Source organism: Euprymna scolopes, chromosome 2 (assembly GCF_053919585.1).
Source record: "Euprymna scolopes isolate OS-2025 chromosome 2, ASM5391958v1, whole genome shotgun sequence".
Lineage (NCBI taxonomy): Eukaryota > Metazoa > Mollusca > Cephalopoda > Sepiida > Sepiolidae > Euprymna > Euprymna scolopes.
The window spans coordinates 193264350-193286340 of record NC_136483.1 but is presented as its reverse complement, the minus strand read 5'-3'; the positions used below and the strand labels follow the sequence as shown (position 1 = coordinate 193286340).

General features: G+C 30.7%; 1 protein-coding gene across 12 annotated transcripts in view; it reads left to right on the top strand.

Moving 5' to 3' along the window:
- LOC145300556 (uncharacterized) overlaps positions 1-21991 on the top strand; it is a 205718-nt gene that overhangs the window by 90031 nt on the left and 93696 nt on the right. For 7 of the 12 annotated variants that reach the window (XM_080144497.1, XM_080144493.1, XM_080144504.1 and 4 more), the window contains exons 3-6: positions 13586-13796; positions 15238-15355; positions 18137-18236; positions 21248-21411. In XM_080144497.1, the coding sequence (XP_080000623.1) occupies positions 13586-13796; positions 15238-15355; positions 18137-18236; positions 21248-21411 (593 nt within the window). The remainder of the gene's footprint in view (positions 1-13585; positions 13797-15237; positions 15356-18136; positions 18237-21247; positions 21412-21991) is intronic. The other 5 variants (XM_080144495.1, XM_080144505.1, XM_080144502.1 and 2 more) reach the window with 1 other exon arrangement.

Here is a 21991-nt window from a genome sequence, read left to right as displayed (position 1 = left end):
TTATATCAAGGTGGTTGGCAGGTCTGTTCGTCAAGTTTTTTTTGTGTCATTACGAGTAGCATTTCTATCGTTGGCAGTAAATGGCAGGAACTGCTTGTTGAAATTGCACGCTGTATTGAATAAGCAAATAAGGCATCTTTTTTTATAAAAAAAAAGTAGAATTATTCATTTTACATTTTAACACTGGTGGAACATATTAACTGACTCGACATATGTTGCCAATGGCCAGTGCAAAACTGCTATGAATCTCTCGTGCACAGAATCCACACTTTGACTGTTCAAACAATACAATTTAATTCTCCTCTCTTTCTTCAATGAAGAAAGAGAGAAAAATATACGTTTTGATGCACATATTTTGTTTTTTCAAATTCAGTTGCCAGCATGCAAGGCTGACCTTTTTAAGCAGTTGGAGTTTCGGATGCTTATGACATGACCAAATTTTATAAACAACTGTCAATCTTTGTGTGCTGAGAGCATCAACATCAAGTTTGCTCCGAAAGAGTTTCTCGCCCATTGTGTCACATTCTGACAGGAATTGAACAATGCATTGCATCTTAGCAAGATCACGTCTTATCAGTTTGACTGCCACATCAGTTTTATTGACATGCGGATTATAGAATGTGCTATAGAAACGTTATTTTGTTTTAAGTAGGTTAAATAACATTCAGTTGAGGGAAATACCTTATCAAAAAGGGAAGAGATCTAGATTATTAATAGTGAAATTAAAATATTGATTCTAATTAATGTCATTGGTGACAAGAAACGAATTTGGTAGTATGAAAAAGTTAATCTAATTTCTCTTATATTATTAATTAAAACAAAAACTTGATTACATATGAAATTAATTTTTAAAAACTGATACAACAGTTCTAAGTATATTTTAACAAAAGCTATCAATGAAATAGGGGAAAACCGACTCTATTTTATAAAGCTATATACTAGTTGTACTGATCTGGCATTGTCTGGTAGTGTTCTTTTCTTTATTTAAAGTCAACAGAGTTTGAAATTTTTTTATAATTTTAAAAATTAAATCTAATTGGTATCGTTTTATTTAGTTTTTAAATTATTGATTGAACCAAATTGTTAGAGCTATAATTATTTTATTTACTGAACCATAAAAAAATAGTTAAGTGCAAATGTTAAAACTCACAATTGAAAATGGGACCTTTATTTGAAGTTCTCCCATCCCACTTATTTCACTGGGATATACATACATATTTCTATTGACAGCTACTGATAGTTTGTGATCAATGCTGAAGTCGACTTTACATCTGCCTTTTCCAACAGTTTCCATAGTCAGAAGATGCAAAAGTGCTCAACCAATCAGATTGCAGCAGATGAAAATTTGCAGTTGCGAATTGAGTGAATGCTAAAATTTGTTGATTAAAACTAGTTGTGGGATGATTAATCGGAATCGTTAATCGTAAGAATCGTGTATTTTGGAGAGAATCAGAATCGCATCATTAAAAAATACCTTAGATTTACGATTATTTCATTACGATTCTCTTATGTTTAAGTTGAACTGTTTGTTTTAAGTGAGATTAATTAAACAATAAAAGGTTTAATAGAACAATGCGTTAAGTGAATTTAATTTTTTTTTTTTTAGAAAGTTATATTTCATTCAAATATTCTGCGAATGAAGCAATTAAACAATTTTTTTTAAAACTTCCTTGCCCAATAAAAACAAAAAAAATGTCCAAAACAGCAAAAGGCCGAGGCGATTTCGAAAGTTCAATAAATAACTTTTATTTAACAATAGAAATAAAAAAATTACCAAAAATGTACTTTTTTATGTAGATATAAAGAAGTAAATTAAGACATTAAATAGGAATAAACATTAAATGATGATAAGTATATAATTATATAATAAAAGTGAATATAGAAATAAACTTAAAATAAACCAATGGTAAATGTTACCTTACGCTACAACAGAACACCGACCACTCTAATTTGGTTTTAAAGGGGTATTCGAGGTCGCTGAGAACGAATCTGATAATCAAACTCACCACAAATTTACCGTTTCCATGGTATTTCCCTAGACCTTGGGATTATTTTGTGCCATTTCACCGTCTTCGGTAGTGTTTTTCTTACATGATACGTTCGCGTGTGAACGGGCGTAGTGGGGTGTCTTATCATATCACGTAGGAATCTTTAAGCGGTCATTTCAAATCCAGTTTTAAAAAAGAAAATCTGGTTTATTTATTTTTTTATGTAATTTTAATGCTTTTTAATTGATCTAAAAATAGTTTTCACGAGTGGTTTACAAAAACATAACCGCCAAACATATTTTTATATTTTTCGTTCTTTTTTGGGGTTGGGGGTATTCAATTATAGGACTTGTGTAGTTTAACAGGTGCTTCTGCAGTTTAATTAACCGTTTTGCCGTGAGTAACATGCTGACATTTACCATTTCACAAAAATTCCGTTTACATTGGGGGGGGGTAAATGTCGGTGTGTTACTTTTGGAAAAACGGTTAAATTAAACTGCAGAAGCACCTGTTAATGGAATATCCTCCTCCCCCCTCAAAAGAACGAAAAACATAAAAATGTGTTTGCTGTTTATGTTTTTGCAAACCACTTGTGAAAACTTTATTTTTTGATCAATTAAAAAAAGCATTAAAAACTACATAAGACAAAAAGAAAAAAATCAGCCACATTTTCTTATTAGAAAGATTTCTACATGATGTGATAAGACACTAGACTACGCCCATTTGCACACAAACATCATGTAAGAAAAACACTACTGAAGACGGTGAAATAGCACAAAATAGTCCCCAGGTCTAAGCGTTCATACCATGCAAACGATAAATTTGCCGTGGGTTTGATTATCAGATTCGTTGTCAGCGACCTCGAATACCTTTTTTAAAAATTTAAAAAAAAAAAAAAAAAAGGAGTGGTCGGTGTTCTGTTGTAGCATAAGGTAACATTTACCAAACCAATTTATTTAGATTAAAAAAAAATAAGATTATTGTTAAAAATATTTTTTTAAAGTCAAATAAATAAATAGGAATAATTTGGGACAATTGAATATAAAAGGCTAAAAATTTAATCACAGATTTTATTTTAAAATGTCATTTAGAAATAAGATTCTAGAAAGTGAATAAAAATCAGTTAGCGATTGAAGCTGCAAAAAAAAAATGTTAAATTTTAAAGAGTTATTGAAGATAAAGAGAAAATAAAACAAAAAAATGAATATCAAAAAATAAACAAAACATGTTATTCCCCTTGAAATTTGATGTTATTGTATTTTTGTTGAATTAATCATGACTTTTTCTTTATATTTTTCAATATATAAAATAACTCCTGAAATTGATTGTTATTAATTTCATGGTGCATGTTTAATTCATGATTAAAATATGTTATGATTTTTATCTTCAATGAAAGAAATTTTACGAAAAAATCAAATTTTCAAAATTCCCTTAATTGTTTTTCCACTTTTTCGCTGTATGAAATTTTTTCGCTACACAAAAAATTTTGATTATATAATGGTATATTTCAAAACAACAGTTCCACCGGAATCAGAATCCTACTTGGTATCGGAATCGTTAATCAACATTTTCCTGGAATCGGAAGCAGAAAAAATTTAGGAATCGTCCCAACACTAATTAAAACGATATTCAATTAATTACAGACAATTCAATTACCCGAAAAATTAAAAAGGATCAAATCCTGTATTTGTTTTTTGGGTTTTTTTTTTTTTCACCCTAATCCTAAAAACAATGCAAGTAAAACTGTTTTTATTTTCACCCTAACCTTAAACCAACCCTAGCTTAGTAGGTCTGGTCTAAAAGCTGTACCAATACAAAAAAAAAGAAAAAACATATTTGGAATAAAACCAAAAAATAAGCAAACCTTCAACTTTATTGCGAAAAATTTTTTTTTTAATTATAATAGTAGTTTTGTTATTTTTTCTTCAAAAAACTATTGTTTTCATAAAATTTTACATACGGTAAGTTTTTTTTATTGCTTTAAATATAGCTTTATTATTTTCCTGTTTGATAGCATCACCTTGTTTTGATTTTGAGGCTGGAGCATTTTCATTCAGCACCTGGCTATTTTTACATAAACGTCTGAAAGATGCTGATAAAGTCTGTTTTAGCATGCATCAAAAACTGCACAAGTACTAAGTCATATAATGCTGTTTTCAATGGTTAATTTAACAATATCTATCGACCATAAAGCACTTAAGATAATCAGATTTTAAGGTAGTTTCATATTTTTGAAATGAAAGCATGTCAAGTTCTCAAAATACCACCATTTTGTTCAGAAATGAATATCCTTTCACATCAGGACCCGTTAACCAACATTGCTCGGTGGAAACCTACCTCTTCCTCACAAAAAAGTAAACTATGGTGTTGTTGGTGGCCACTGCCGTCTCTGAACAATTGCTGACACTGGCAGCCGTAGATAAAATGAAATAATCTGCCTTTCACTGGCAATAAGTGCTAGTTTGGGGTGATAACATGCAGGTACTGTTTGAATTTAAAAAAAAAAAAAAAAAAAGATTAAGAAAATGCATAAATCGGTATGAATTAATAAAATTATGAAAACTGGTCCATTAGAATAATAATGGAAAGTAAAAACAGAAGTTTTAGGGGTTAAGGATTCTCGCTGTATATGAACTGTTTAGAGTGATCAAAATCAGTGGTAGCAGTCCTAGCTGTTTCCGTTTGTTGTTCAAGTCTTCCTCTTCTTTTCAACCCTTCCACCAATAGTATTGAAGTAAATTCCAGTTTTATGTTGTTTTTTTTTAACATGTAAAACAAAACAATTATGACTTTTTTTCACTTCACTTCTTTTGGAATAGATAGCCCTCTTTTGGAGAGGGGTAGAAAAATAATCCTCCCAAATTTAACCGTGATAATCATTATCAACATACCCACCCACAAACCGCAAATACTTTTAAAAAAAAAAAAAAATGGGGGGGGGGGCAGTGTCGATAAAAGAGAAGTAGATTTGTTTATCGTGTGTATTTACAAACTTGGCAGCCAGTGAATTACAGTGCATAATACAGGTCTATACATCTCTATAAGTACTCATCTCTACAAATTAGAATGAGATTTTCTTAACAAGCATAGTGGAAAACCTATAAAAATCATCATTCTAAAGAAAATTGTGGGGGTGGACCTAATGTACAAATTTACCTCCTCGTCCCCCCCCCCCACTCATAAAAAAGAAAAAAAAAGTTAACATGTGCGCAATGTTGAGGAGAATCTAGTAGATAATATTGCTGAAACATTAATTTTTTATTTAGCAACGATCATAATAGATTGTGCAGGTTTAAATAAAGTATAGTTAAATAAAGTACATATAAAAAAAAACATAACTATGTTTGAAAAATATAATTACTGGAACAAATGTGCAAAGTGAGCAAGAGAGAGAAAATAAACATTTGTTTTTTTTTCTTTGGCATCGCTGTGAAATGTTTTTTTTTCTTTTCTTCAGCATAAAAAGAAATGTAAAGAGAGAGAGAATTGGGAAGAATATATACAGAGAGAGATAGGGAGGGAGAGGAAATACAAACTAAGGCTGTAAAATGTAAGAAAATGAACGGAGCAATTTATTCAGAGAGCAAAAGTAGGTATCATTGTGACGTTTGTTAAGCATGCAAATACCGTTAATCTGGAATATAGAAATGATCAGTGTTCAGCCTATCAGATTGAGCGGAGTTAGTGTGGCGAGACTTTATTATTTTTGAATCGGAAATGGGGAAGATTATGTGTATGAGTTTATGATCCAGTTACGAAGTGTGAAACCCCATATCTGTCGAAAGTGCAGAATTCCTCCCGGTGATGACTGGGGGCGGTAGGAGGACTTGATATTTAGAGGGAAAAATAGGAACTACTTCTTTTAACGATGTTTGTGATTGTGATGATGTTCCTCCTCAGATGAAATGTAGGATTTTATTATAATGACTAACTGTGTCTAAAATGGCGTTCTAAAGTCACATGATAGTGGCTAAGAGTCTAGACATAATAAATTTGTATTTTTTACCGTGTTTTTTTTTTTTTTTTTTTTTTTTTTTCTTTTTACTTGGAGCATAAAAATATTGAACGTATAAAAGAAAAATAAATTAACATTGGAATGCTTATTTTATTCTTTTTCCATCAATATAATTTAAAAAATTGACCAACAAATAAAAAAGATATGACTTGTTGCAGCACATTAGGTATGTAACATTGCCGATGTCCACAAAAATACAGCATATGCTTGTAATGCTAATTAAAGATGATAATTTACAAACTTCTGAAATGAGTAAAATGCAAAGGATGTACAGATGAGGTACACCATTTGTCTGATATTGAACAGGCCCATCAGTATCTGCTTGAACGGACAAACTGGGTATAGGGTTAATTGATTGACTAGTAAATATTGCATATTAATACATTACTACCAATATACTGCATCCTTGGGATGGACTTTTATTCCAATGATGCTTGGTGATCTGAATGCAAACAGCCGAGCACTTTTGCTCTGCAATTGTGGTACTACGTCGGTGCTAAGTGTGTAGAACTTTACAGAAAGCAAAAATCTTAAGCTTTTAGTGAGTTGTGTTTTAAGTAATTTTTGTTTATCAAGTTTTTATAGATGTGGTCATTGTGGTCAGATGCATGTTTGAGACATGGCGATGTAATATTCACATTATAGCCATAATCCATTATTGCTTGATGGGTTACTGATTCTGCTATAGCATCTTGGTCTGAAGGAGAAATAAGGACTGGATTATGAGAAACAAAATTGGTCCCCCACCCTGTGCCGCCACTTATTCTGGTAATGTTGAACGATTTTACTTTGATCTTGAAGAGAAATGGTTTGTGTATTTCACTGGAGTTTCTCTTGTTAGTGGTTTATCGTTGATTATCACTATAACATCGATGAGATTCATAATAAATAGTTTTCCAGAATACTATTATTCTACATCCTTTTTGGCATTTTACATCAGTGCAGAATCTGCTGCCTGCAACTACAATGTGTCGGCCCTCGAACCAACTGATTAGAGCATTTTCAGTGATGCATGTGCAATATTTTTGCAAGCGTAGAATACACGTCTTCCTTTCTCCAGTTTACAGTGAGTCGGATTACCTGTTTGGTATTAAGTTTCCATACTAATCCTATGATAATCTGCTGGGATTCGTGAAATGCATAATCAAACTTGATATCCAAAAAAAAATCAATGTTTTACTTTTTCCTAGAAAAAACGTGTTTAGGTTACATGGTTGACTATCTCAAATAAATTCCTGGCGTTGATTATAATCTTTGAGATTATGAAGTTGATTGCATTTAGCATATTTTTGGAAACAGCTACTCCTGGTATTATCCAAAGGTTATCAAATTCAACAATATCTTGACGGAATTGAAATTTTTCATTTTTGTCTAGCGTAGAAAGTACTCAAACCTAAGGTTAAAAAATTGTATATGTTGTATCATGGTAAAATTTAGTGTGATCGATAATCTTGACCTTGCGAGGAACATCTTTGATTATGTAGTTGTATCTATGCGTGTGAGCATCACTAGCTGGTAAGAATCCTTGAAATGTATTGAACATCCCAACTCTTATGAAGGTGGTGGTATCCATTTACATCCAGCGGTTTTCGGATAAGATCTGCAATATGTCAGCGGGATCAGTAAACTAGTATGATGTACTTCCAGTTTACATTGAGAGTTAAGACCTTTTTCATCCTTTTTTCCTTCATCTTATTTAGAAGTGATAACTGGTGCTACAACAATCTGTACACTTACCCATAGGTACTGGGGTGATGAGACTGTCACATTTTCCAGGCTTCTTGCTCCTTGAAATGACATGATACTGATATAGGATTAGGTTTGACCTTAAGAATTGAATCTTTGCAATGAAAGTTGAAGGTTGAGACAAGGAAGGAAATTATCTCTTGTATTTTGCTGTATGTATTTGCAGGGGTCAAAAACACATAATTTATAATACAGATATGTTAGAAGACAGTGATAATAGAAGAGATAAAATGGGACACTAAAAGAAAGCCAATAATGGCAACTTTTTATTTTTTATTTTTGCTTTCTTTTTATGTATGAACTTTAAAAATGTGCTTTTTAAATAATTGTTAGGAAATCAAAATTAATTTTAATTATGAACAATAAATATGAAAATATGAATCTTGCTTTAAGAACTACCATCATAATTTAATTTTAAATCTTATGTAAAATGGAGTTTAACAAAAAAATAATTCTTTTGATATTCAACTCATTTTTAACTTTAAAAATCTTATATACAATTTTTTTTTTTTTTTTAAGAATTTCAATTGAAATAAATTTATGATAAACTTGCATAACAAACAAAAATTGAGCATAATGGAGAATTTTTTCGGAAGTAGTGAAGTATTCTTGAAATATAAAGTACAGGAGTATCATTTTATGTACATGCCTAGAAAACTCTACATATGCATACACTCTTAAGAAGTTATTTCTTTTATAAGTATGAGGTAACAATTCGATGTTTAATCGATAGTAATCCTGAGAATTAAAAAAAAATTTTTGTTTTTAATTGTAGAACGGTGTGAAGTCTGAATATTGATATTATTATTGAAGAGGATTTAGACATTTTGTTTTTACGATTCATGTAAAACAAGTTTAAGAATAAGTTTAAATTGTTATACTTACTTTAAAACTTATATACTCCATACGTTAATACAACATGCAATCAAAGGGACCCTACACAGATGAGAAAAGTAAACGCTTTGCCCCTACGAAAAATAATTTATGCATACTTGAAACATTGATCGTTATTTTCTTGTGTGTTTATCCTGGTAATATGTAGACACGGCGACATAGAAAGAAAATGGCTACAGAGTTTGAGTTTTATGCAAAAATTGAAAGAAATCCTTACTCCACATATAAATTATAACGATAATTGTTTGTAAATTAAGTTTTCTTTGCTCACAGTAGGTATCTCAAACTAGCCTAGTTTAGGATGCGAAAACTGGTAAATAAAGTTAAATTTCCCTTAACTTCAACTTGCGATATCTCGTTTATTTTTTGGGTTATTTTGATAAAGTTTTGATTTAAATAAAATTTAATCTTTTTCTTTATATTTATATATAATTCTTTTTCTGGTGTCTTTAAAGGTTTTTGTTCCAGGTTACTTTAAGTTACTAATTTTGGTGAACGCGGCTTTATTTTTTACACAAAAAATGTTGGTGTTTTTCAAATTTGGTGCGCGCAATATTGTGAGTCTAGGTATAAAAAAATAGTACCATTTTAAAGAAAAAAGGTGACTTATCAATATGGTGAGCTTAAAAAAGGGTTTTAAGTTGTTTTTCACAAAAAAAAATCCCACTTGAAAACTTCAGTGAAAGAAATATGAAAGAAATTCAGTTGAAAAAATTCCGAAAATCACACCGTTTTGTAGAGAAATATCTCCTCTTTAATAATCTGTTGGTGTCATATTACTATGCTCATAAATGAAGAAGTGCCACTAATAAAAGTGACTGTACCTACATATCGAGATTTACAACTTAATCCCAAGTGACCGAAGTACTTATGAAGTATCATCACGAAAATCAACTGTCAACACGAACTAGCCAAGCTGAGCCACACGACGAAAACGTAAACAAACAACTTGTTTCACAGTTTTTAAAGTTCTTAAGTGAGTTTGTTTTTGTTTATTTAAAAAGTTATAGAAAGTTATTGTTTAAAATAATATTTTTAGTGCGACAAGCTTGTTAGTAAAAGAAATGAAAATTTACAATTTAAAAAATAATGTCAGTTTATTTTCTATGTCTTTTAAACTTTCATATGTTCTTTGCTTTTATGTTCTTTCGGTTGGATAAACTTCAGCATTGTTAAATTCTTTTTTAAATCAAAAAAACATTTTTAGTTGCGTGTGACGGAAAATCTTTTTTCATTTTAAAAAATGTGCCTCATTTTTTTTTTTTGTTTACTTATTTCTCTTCGGTTCTGTTGGACATTTTTGATATATCTAACATTTTGCTAAATTATTTTTTTTTTATTAGACTGTACAGTTAAATTACTTTAAAAAAAAAAATGAACAAAATATAGCTAAGTTTTAAGTTATGTGCAACAAGTCATGTTTGAATAAAAAAAATTAATTTCACGTAAAAATGTGCATTTTTTTTTGTTTTTTTTTTGTTTATGTTCTATCAGGCGTTTTGTTAAATTATTTTTTAATTACACTGTACATTACTTAAAAAATGATAACTGAAAATATAATTAAGTTATGTGCACGTGAATGAAAAAATTAATTTCACTATAAAAATCTTTTTTTTTTTTTTTTTTTTTTTTTTGTTTATTTAATAATTCCTGAGAAAGTACTTCTACAGTATGAAAATGGAGACGCCATTTTTTTTTTTTTTTTTTTTTTTCGTGCACCTGTTAAAATCCGAGGGAGAAATCAGTATTTTAAACTATGACCGAAGTTAGAAATAAATAACAAAAAAATTAAATTAGATATTAATTACTTCTGGAAAGAACTATGAAAAAAAGTAAATAAAGAAAGTGAAAAGAACATATATCCATAATTATTTAATTGAAAATGTTTTGATTTAATTAATGAAAACGGGAAAGTTTTTCATGAAATGTATGTATATTTTTATTATTATAAACAGAAAATTAAAAAAATTAATAAAAATAGAAAATGAAAAGTATATATTCATAATTGTTTAAACTGGGCGAGCGCCATTTGAAAACCAAAACATTTACTGTATAAAAATTGATCAAAATATAAATATAAAAACATTTATTGAAAAGTTTGCCTAAGAAAATATAATTTTAATAAAACAATTTTGTACTGAAAGCAACATTGGATTTTTATAAAATAGTTTTTTTTTCTTTTTTCCGAACAAATAAATAATTTCAATGAAACATTTTTTTTTTAATTAAAGCAACTTTAAAGGGTCAACAACAAATTAATTTAGATGAAACCGAAAAATCATTGTCAGTGTTTTGTTATTTATTTCATGCTTCGGTCATAGTTTAAAATACTGATTTCTCCCTTGCATTTTAACGACAGGTGCACGAAAAAAAAAATGGCATATCCATTTTCTATCAGGTATTTTTGATAAACTTGAACTGAGATATCTCACGGTTGTGTTAGGTGTCAAAATCAACACCAGTGGAAATGAAGTTCAACTGGAAGCTGCTCTCTCTGACTACTTAAGAAATCCAGTTGATTCATTTCCACCTCCAAAGCAACAAAAAAGTCCCTTAATGAATCTGCTGAACATTCTAGCAGAAAACAGTATAACTAGTTTCCCCCCACTCTTTATTTGTGCCTAAACCTAAGCGTAGATTCCATGAGCAAAGCTTCTTTCTTAGAACTGCACGCCTATTGAATTGTCTTCCGTTTTTCTGCTTTCCAGCTGATTACAATATGGATGTCTTCAAGTCTAACGTAAACAAGTTTTTGATGAGCCGGTCCAGATAAGTTAACAAATTTACCAAATCTCCATTACTAACGGTTACTATATTGTCCAATTTCTACTGTACACTCTTTAACCCTTATCCTCGAGTGGCCTCTTGGCCTTGATAAGTGGTGATGCCTATGTAAAAAAAAAAAAAAAAAAAAAAAAATTCAGATAACTCCTGCAGTTGTGATGAAGAACCATCTCAGAATATATTCAGATATGAGCATCAAGAACAATGAGTTGCTTTCTACTATGACACCAACTTTTACATTGGCCAAGTCATTGAGGTTATATCTGCATTCAGCGCTGTAATAAAATTTTTATTGCAAACCAAAGGTAGAAAAGATTTTTTTTTTTTCGATGGCCTTTGTCAGATGATATTGCACAGGTAGTCAGCAGATGGGGTTTTGAGGTAATGCCAGTTTCAAGTGATGGCAGGATTTGGAGTGTTCTTGATATATCTACCATAGCAGAAGCTTATGAAAGAATTCTGAGAGAAAATTAATAAGGAAAGAAATTGTAGTAAGACCTTTTTTTTTTCTTTTAAGTTGAAAGCTTTTCAATGCTTGAAAAAAAAAATGACTTGTGACTTTTTGTATAACAAATTTCTAAATCTAATTGTTGTCGGTCCTTTTTTGGCAAGTTTAAATTCCCCAAAGTAAAAATATTTCTGTGGCAAAAGTTTTGTTATTAGAAACAAGGCAAATATTTTTTTTTAATTTCTCACCCAAAAATTAGTAAAGTTGCAAAGTTTTAAGCTTTTACCTCCAATGGTTACATTTTTACAACAATTTCAGTAACGTATACTTTTGACTCATTTTTTTTTTTTTACCCTTTTTTGCCCTTTTTACGAAATTGTCTGTTCGACTGCTTTTACATGGTCCACAATTGAGTGGTGTTATCAATTTATAATTTAAAAGAAAAAATTATCTTGATCTCTAATGTGTTATGAATCATACTAAGATTCAATACATGAACAGTCAAAATTGCATTTGTGTGTCATATCTGCACTTTTTTCCTGTTGGTAGTGGGATTTTGCCTAGTGTTTAGGTTGGTTTCATCTAATAATTGTTGCTTTCATTAGTATTAATTTTCATTTACCACAAGATGACATTAAATTTATAAGGATTTTTCACTTGTTAGTAACTTACATTTTTAGTTATATGTATACGATGAAATTTGGCTTCTGGACCATAATATCAAATTTCAACTTTCCGACAAACTTTGAACGATCATAACTTGATGGCTAATTGAGCTACCAAAATAAATTTGGTACTTTTGTTTATCATTTACAAAAATCTATATGACCACATAAATTTTTCTTTAGATATAATGAAAATAAAATTTTGGTTTGGGATACCTACTCACAAATGTTTTTTTTTTGTTGTTGAATGATCAAATCCATCTTTTCAACGTTTTATTTCCAACCATCAATTGATTGCGAATCACTGTTCAATACACATACCTTCAAGAATTAGCTATTAACCAACACTATCCATTGAATCATTTTGAAATTCTTAGTCAGTTTCATGACAATTTGGAATATTATTTCTTCAGTCCGCATTAAATAATTATTATAAACATCATTTATGCAGGCCTTTTTCTATAAGAATAAAATATTTTAGGCAATAGATATGTGAAACGTGTACCTATTAAAATTTCCCTCTCGCTGTAGCTAGTGTTGATGGTTTAGTAAATGGAGACTCTGAATGTTGAGTTTTGTTCTTCGCTTGGAGAATGAACTCATCTAGTTTCACCAAGGAGCTGTGTGATACAGTAAAATAGTTTGTCTTGGTCTCTCTCACAACTGCTTTTTTCCTTTCCTTTTCTCTTCTGCTCCCTCTCCATCCCTCTTTTCACCATTATTGATATTATTCCATTCCTCTCACCACTTGTCATCATTCCTCAGTTATTTATTCCATTTATTCTTCCTCCTACCATCTAAAACCTTCCACTTCCAAACAAGCAAACATTATCAGAGTTCATCAAAGCTAATAAACCTAAGGCATGACACTGTTACTCATCATATGCTTACCACTGATTCTATCCGTATATTCTTCAGACACACATATGTGAGAGAGACTGAGCAGAAATAGTTCACTTTGTTTTTATTTTGTCAGGCAAATTTGTGAATTGAAACTGATTATTTGTCATATTTTCAAATTTTCTATAAACATTTTTCTTTGCAGGCTGCGTGAAGGAACCAATGTGGCTACTCCGCCCTCCTCTCCTGGTTTTGGAAAATTTAAGCTTGCAGAACATCGCTATGGTCGAGAAGAGATGTTGGCACTATTTATGCCTTCATATAAAATACCTGAGGACTTGAAACAATATCCCTTGATCATGGTGGACAAGGCTCAAGACCCGTTAGCTTACATACCACTTACCGAAGAGGAACAGGTAAGCAAAAGAAATGATTTTGCATTACATTTAAACAAAAGATGTATGTATACACTCTCATATGGTAATACAAATAATTTTTTTAAAATGTTTTTGGAATGTGTAAAATGAAGATTAATACTTGATTTTATTTTGCGTATTTTCATCTTGAATGTTATGCTGCATAGTGTTTCAATTAATATAACCTTCAACTGCTTTCAGGTGTAACTTGTTGAACTCTGGTGTTTATATCGAATTTCGAACTGAACCCATTATTTAATAAATGAGGGTTCACCATGAGCGAGTAAATGTCAATGTAATTCTTTTTTTTTTTTTTTTTTTTTTTTTCTTATCATCTGTAGTAAGGATTGATCTTTCAACGTCCAGGAGACAATCACTTGTAAATGACTGTACCCAGCACCTTTATCCATTGTGTCATGTGTCCATGTAAATAATTCTAGTATGAATTTTGAGAGGTTTAATATTGTTTTAGTAGAATATAGGCATGTTTGAAGCATATTGACGCAGAATCAACAGCACATGACCAAACGAGAGCTGTTTACTCATGTGAATTATATAAAGGTTTAGTTTTAAAATTTGGTATTAATTTCAGAGTATTGCATAAAGATTCCCAAGTTTGGCAAGTTTACATCTGGAAATGTTTGGAAGTTTCATCAACTAAAATGTTGTGAGAATCACATCCAAAATGAGAATAGTAATCTAAATACAAAATTATTTTAAGATAATAATTAATGCGATTGGATTAACTTTGATTATTGTGACGCTTTATTACAAATATTTGAAGACAACTACGAGAGTCATTCCAAATGTAAAACCTAGTTTTTACTCAAAAAATTGAAGAGCTACAAAGACGTGAGTGGTACCATTAAAACAAACGACCTTTTGTGCTCCAGAATTTTTTTTTCTACTTAATGCACTTTTGCCAGGAATTCAATGATGCATCTTTACTTGTAACACACGTCCATGACAGAGGTTGCTTTCTTAAGTCTTGCGTCATCAATATTTGCAACAGAGAAATGAAACTTTCAGGTTATGAATGCATAAGTTCAATCATCATAACAATGCAATTTGCAATCCCCTCTGATCCATTTGGGTGGAATAAAAATAGAAGCATTTCTTTTGGAATGTCCTCATATGTGGTAATCTTTAAGGAAGCCGTTCTTAATTTCAGCTCTCTTTTTTTGCCATTCTACACCTACATCCATTAGTTGATACTTTTTCATTTAAAATAATTAAAAGTCCAAGTTGTAAAATTAGCTCTTCCATAAATGTCTCTTTTAATTTATATTTTTATTTAAAAATTAATACCTAACAATTTTAAGTTTTTTCTGCAAAACATTTTTGTGTTTCAACTTGCAAAGTATAACAATTTCTCTTCAAATGTGTTAAATGTAAGGATCATTTCATGGGTTAACCTCAGTTAAAATTTGTCTCTTTTCAGCGGATAATGGCGCAGTCGGTGAACAGTTGTGCCGTTCTTCGAATGTCTGGGAGAGGAGGAGGAGGAGGTAGCAGTGGTAGGGGAGGCAGAGGTGGAGGGGAAAGAGGTCGAGGGAGAGGTGGGTGTGTTACTTTTATTATTGAAAAGCATCTTTTGATTTTTAAACCATGCTTTTTCTCTCATCCTCATCTTTTTCTCAGTGTCTTAATTGACAAAACGGCAACAGCAAATAACTGATAATCAAAAAAAGATCATGGAAAATATGCAAAGCTAAATCCAATTTTGCAATAGTTGCATCCACAAAAGTTTGTGGCGCGGGTATGACATGACAAGATCGTTCAAGCCGTGGACGGTACATTCTGTGTTAAGTGATACACTCGCAAGTGTATGTGTATCTACATGTGTAATATGAAAGCTGTGCATTTGAACGAGGCCATAACTCAGCGGAAGAAATTGGAAACAATTCTCCTAAGGTAATAAGAGTACAGTAATCAAATGGTTCGAGAAATTTTGTGTTGCAAGAATCTAAACAGACAAGTTCAGGTAAGTAAAAACTGGATTCCTATTCTGCCCTCCAAGCCACAGAAGAAAATCTGGCAAGTAGCATTCGAGAATTATCAGTATGCTTTGAGTTCAGTCTGGTTTTTAAACTCGACAAAAAATTCCAAGCTGTCAAATTGTGTTTCAAACATTTCCCTCCGCTTAAATGCAGAGGCAGATGGATCTTTGTACAACAGAACTAGTGAAAACTCTGTAATCACTGTTTACTTAAGGGAATCATGATATACAGTGAAATGGATATACTCCTGTTTAGTTAGAATCGTATGCCATTGTATAGCTAAAATACCTGACATTGGTAAACAGTTCTCTTCTACAGTAAAATGTCACATCGCTCCAACGGCCTAGAATAAACTCTAAATCCTTGAGGGATTCTAACTGATGCCACAATCAACTAGTTCAGACCAAGTTCACTTAGATTATTACTACTGCCAATCCACGATTCACTTTCTGCACTTGCAAGGTTTCAACCACTATGAGAATGTTTGATTATCTCAAAGGACAAGAGCTGGAATCAAAGAATTGACAAAGAAGTGTCCTTAGGTTGTACAGTACAATGGCCGCTATTTTGAGTGCTAAGCTGACTTTGTTGTAATCTGACAAAGCAAATCAGTTATCAAATTGTGGCAAAAGGTTTCTTTCATTTTATTATTTCAGGTTGGATAATGAATGTGAAAGTCATTTGTTTTTTAACCATAAAATGAATTTACCTGATTGAAAAAATTGTCCATTGTTCACAAGTATTGGATCTTAAGAAATTTTCAGTATTTTTTAATTAATGAATCAATTTAATGTATTTTATTTAAAATAAGTCATATTAAATGATTCTTTTTATTTTTAGGTGTGTTACATTATCCCTCCCCCCACATTCATCATCTTACAGATGAATTATATATTGTTATACCTAAAGTTGAAACTCTGTGGCCTTACAAAGAGATCATGTCCTGAAGTTGTAGTTAAGAAAAAAATAATTAAAGCAATTTGCCTTTAAAAGAATTTATTTTATCTTCATATGTTCATGTTGTAGAAGAGATAACTCTGAGTTTTGAGTATCTGTTTAATAACAAATGGAAAAAGGTTTTAGTAATTTAGTGAACTTTTTTCTTTTTATTGTTTTCTTTTATATTAACAAGCCTTTATTAATAAGTGCTGAAATTTTCATTGAGGTCAGATGATTTTCAGATTTTGGGAATTTTTTTTTAATCAGGATATTTATTTTTTGAATGAATAAAAATTGTTTTCACTTTCATTTCCTAACTCTAGTATTTAATTATTATTTCAAACTACTATTCTCATCTTAGTTATATACACAATGTTTCAGCTGATGTAATCACCAACATTATTAAAGTTCATCTGTTCAAACCTGGGTGAAATTTTGGATAGATGAAAGTGTCCAATTTGGACAGTTTCCTAAGTTCAATAAAAAGATTGCCAATTTCATTTATTTCAATGCAAATCATACAAAAAGTTATATGAAAATATCCTTTACACTAGTATAGAAATCCCCTTACTTTTTATCCATAAGTTTTGAAATTAATATTTTACTATTAAATTCACTGACTTTTCTGGAAAAGATTCAGTATTAAATCCATAAATCTATATAAAACAGTGGCCGTGTATCTGTGAAAATATTTAACCAATAAACTCTTAAACTACTGGTCACATAACACTGAAATTAGCAGGAAATATAAGTAAAAAATTTTTTTGAATGGATAAATAACGTGTATAGAAATGTTGGAAAGTTGAAATGAACAGTTTGCATTGCAAAATGTTCATTTTAACTTGCCGACATTTCTTTTGCGCATGCGCAAATTTATTCATAGCTTGAAGTGGTTTAATTTGAAATCTTATCTATCTGTCGATAGCTCAAATGATAGTGAACGCGACTAGAGCACTAAGGGTTTTGGTTTTGATTCTAGCTGATGGTACCGAAGTCATTTTTATTTTTTTTTAATCTTCTGAAATCAGTACTATTATTAGAGAATTGACTCTAATAATAAATATGAAATCTTCATGAATTAAAATATGTTTAAGCATACGAATAAGTGCTTCAAGATAAATTAAAGATACTCTAAAATGCCCTACACAAAACTCTACCCCCAAAACTTGTGAAGGCCCTAAAAACATACAACCTTGCCAATAATTGTTTTGTAATAAAAAAAAAATTTTTTTTAAATATCGACATAGGTAAATTTGCTTGTTCATATAAAGGCTTTTATTAAATCTGGACTCAAAGTTTGTTGAATTCTTTTCACTTTGATGCTTTGCCATTTTAAATCCAAAAAAAATAACATTTGATAGTCATTTAAAAAGATCTTGTTTTTCTCTCTCCCAATTTTAGGTAGAGGTCGTGCAGAAAGTTTTGGTCAACGTCCGTCATATGATGACGGAGATGCTGGCAGTTTCACTCGGAATCGAAGTCGAGAAAATTGGGATGAAAGGCATGTTTGTTTTTTTATTTTTTTGAGAGAGAGAGAAACTTTTTTACAAAACTGTTTCTGTTCCTGAATGTAACAATGCACATTTGTGAGCAAAATCATTTGAATACACGATTTTAGGCATACTTACGGAACTTGAGTCAATATTTTTAAGCATGCTCATGATAGTGTCCTCTTGTTTTTAACACCTTACTATTTTTTCTTAAAGCAATTATGTGTGAATATCCTTACAGATTGGCAGAAAGAACAATAATTGGTGCTTGTTTAAAATTACATTTGATTAATCTTGATGATGTATGTAATTGTCATGGAATGAAGATGTCATATTCCAAAAATCACAAATTGATAAAGTAGTTTTTCAATTAAGAAAATCAAATTTTACGATTTTTTTGTGATTAAAATTTATTAATTATTTTGAATACAAATAAAATCTCTGCAGTCAAATTGAATTGTCATCCTTGAATTTTGAAACAAAATGGCGACTCTTGGATCCTGGATTTTATTACTTAAAAAAAAAAAAAAAAAAAAAGCTTTCTCAATTTTTATGATCTTTTGAATATGACATTTTTGTTCTAGATAAGTATGTACATAAAAGATATTTCTGTATTTTTGTTTTCTCATTAAGTGTAATTCTAAACAAGCACTGAAAAAGTAGTTATTTTAGACTTTAGAGTTGGGTACTAATTTCACTTGAATTTAATGTAAACCGATACCTCATTTCCAAGCCATCCCAGAACTTTCAGTCAGTTAAACAATTTTTACTTTTTTTATGGGAGATAAATTTAGTGTTTTTGTATTAGAGGAGGGGTGGGCGGGTTGCTGCTTTTTTAGGTGATTGTTTGGGACACTGTTACTTGGGCAGGGTTATTGAAATTGGAGGGGGGATTCAAATGTAGAATTAGTGGTAGGAATATGAAGGGTGAAGGGGTTTACTCTTTGTCTAAGGAATATTTTTTAGGAGGGGGGGTACTACTCTGGTCTAGCTGAGTAATTTTACTTTTAGCGTGAAAAGGATGGTATTACATAAGGTTTGTTTTTATCATAGTGGTGATTGGAATAAAAGTGATGTAGTTGTGTTAATTTTACTTGCAATAGGCTGTCGTTGGTTCTTTGGATAAGAATATCTAACAAGAGGATGATTCTTCAGTTCTTTCTCATAGGTTAAATTTACAGTGTGTTCAACTATATTATGTTTTTAGCTATGTTTTCTATTTAAATTTGTTAGGAGGAAAACATCATGTATCTAAAATATGTGGTGAAACAAGTTTATTTTTATCGGAACTTGTTTCTGAAAAATTCTAAGAATTAGCGTTTCTAGTGAATCCCTGTTCTACTTCTTATTCGTTCAACACATGCCAGTGTGTAGAAATAGACATTAAACTCTTATTATCCAGATTATGTTCATATGCAAAAGTAAAATATACAATTCCAAAGATTTACAGAAGTTGATAATCATGCATCTATGCATAAAATGTATAACCATATCATCTGTGTAGTGTTTAGACTCGATGGAAACACAAACATATCAATAGTTTGAATAATGTATGTTGAAGAAATAATAGAAAGGTGTAGAAAAAAGAGGTTAAGCACCGAGAATATGACATGATAACATATGTTCTTGGACTTCCATATCAATCAGCTAAACAAAATAGTGAGAGAGGAGAGATTCTTGGAGGCAGTTAATATATGAGAGATTGTATTATAGCGAGAAAACGTTTGATGATGATTGTGTTTTGATATTAAATAACTCCAGTCTGAAAAATACACAGTTCCTGAACTTTCAGATTAATCAATCATCTAAACAAAATAGTGAAACAGAAGAGATTCTTAGAGCCAGTTAATAGATGAGAGATCATTTTCTGTAAGATGCAAGAAAACTCTTAATGATTCTTGAATCGGAAACCATGTTTAATTTCAGAAGAGTTTCTGATGGGTAGCTTTTCTATACAAGTCTTGGATATGAAGAATTTTCAATAGTTCAGATTCTATTTATTTTATTTTTATCTGGAAAAAATACTAAATAGACTGGGCTGTTTTTGTCGTATCCAAGGAATATACCTCGATCGGTTTTTATATTTAATTTGCTTTATTTATAAATGCAAAGAAAGTTGAACCAAATAAATGCATTCTGCTTAACACAAATCTTTCTACCACAGAAAGATTCATGTGGGGTTCTTGGTAGTCTTTTGTTAAAGGACCGGTTGCATATATATGCAGCAGTCAATAGTGCATATGTCTAGAGATTTTGGGGAGTTTTGATTCAATGAGTAGACATCTAATTCACGTTCTACTAGCAACCAATCAAACTAGAAATACTCCATAAGATGTGAACCTTTAGCATTCCAGCACATAATTTGTTCATGTCAACACGAGAAGGAGCTTTTGCTCGATTAATTATTAAGTTCAGAACCTGTACAGAACATCTACCCACTGAAAATTCCAGGACGTGTATAGAGTATTCAAGAATGATATAAAAAACATACCTAATTGTGAATTGCTGACTAATACCTTGAAAGATATTCACTTAATATCATATGGTCATCAAAAAAATCTAAAATTGTTTACAGAATTGAATTTCAACATCGCAATCTGTTTAACAGAATTTCTCTTATTAGCTATTATTTTTAATGGCCACAGCAGACAATGGCTGAAGCAAAATGAGAACAGTATCATCGAATCATAACAAACAGACATTTTCTACTCTAATGTATTTCTTTGTAGTGTTCGTTTCAAACTTTGACATCTTCCCTAATTACCACTTCCCATGTTTTAGGTGTATATTTATCTACCAGAGCTCACAATTTTAGTAATTGAATGGAGTCACCAATCACCTAGATTCACATGTCCAATATGTGATCTTAAAACCAAATCAAGTGTTTGTATTTTTAATGTTTGTTCTAATATTGAAGTGCTTTATATGGAAAAGAGCATAAAAATGTTATTTTATTTATTATTTTTTTTTACATAAAATGGAATATGGAGTGTTTCAATCATGTACATATTTTTTAATTTAGTAGACGATATGAAAGAAGTTTTTCTGCTCGGAGCTTTGAAGACGGCGCCCATCCTACCAAAGAATATTCCCGTTCATTTAGTAATGAAAATTGGCGAGATAAAAAATCGGCAGAAGAAGATGATGAAGGCGATTGGAGAAAAGCCAGTTCTCGGGAACGATGGGGTGAGTCAAATGATTTGCTTATATTTTTGCCATTCTACAGAAAAATCTCTCATTAGTATTATAATTTGTCAATTTGAGATTACAGTCTCTTATGAATTCCACTTAAGTTAGTTGAATTTTGGAAATTTTTTTTTTTTTCCCAGCTGAACCTGTAAACATTTATTTGTGAACCAGCTGAAATTCTTGTCTTTGCTTAATAATAGATTATAACTATAATAAAAATCACACATTTATAAAGAGTTATAATAAATATGATTAACTGTTATATAAAGGGCGAATGTCTTTGTGTATATGTGTTCAGCTAAGAGTAAAATGTTACAAAACAAAGACCCACAAAGTTGATATATTTTTTGATCAGTGTTGATCCAGATGAATAATATCTAAAATTTAGAGAAAAAAAAAATTAATTCTCTGAGAGTCAGCTGAACCCGGTTTCGTCGGGTGGTCTATTGTATATGTATGTCCAGCTAGAGAGGAATGGACTGGACAGAGGAAAAAAAGGGAAAGGGAGAAAGAAAGACAGAGATAAGCTTTAATAGAAATATGTTGCACTTTTGCCCCAAGCAATACTGGGTAACCC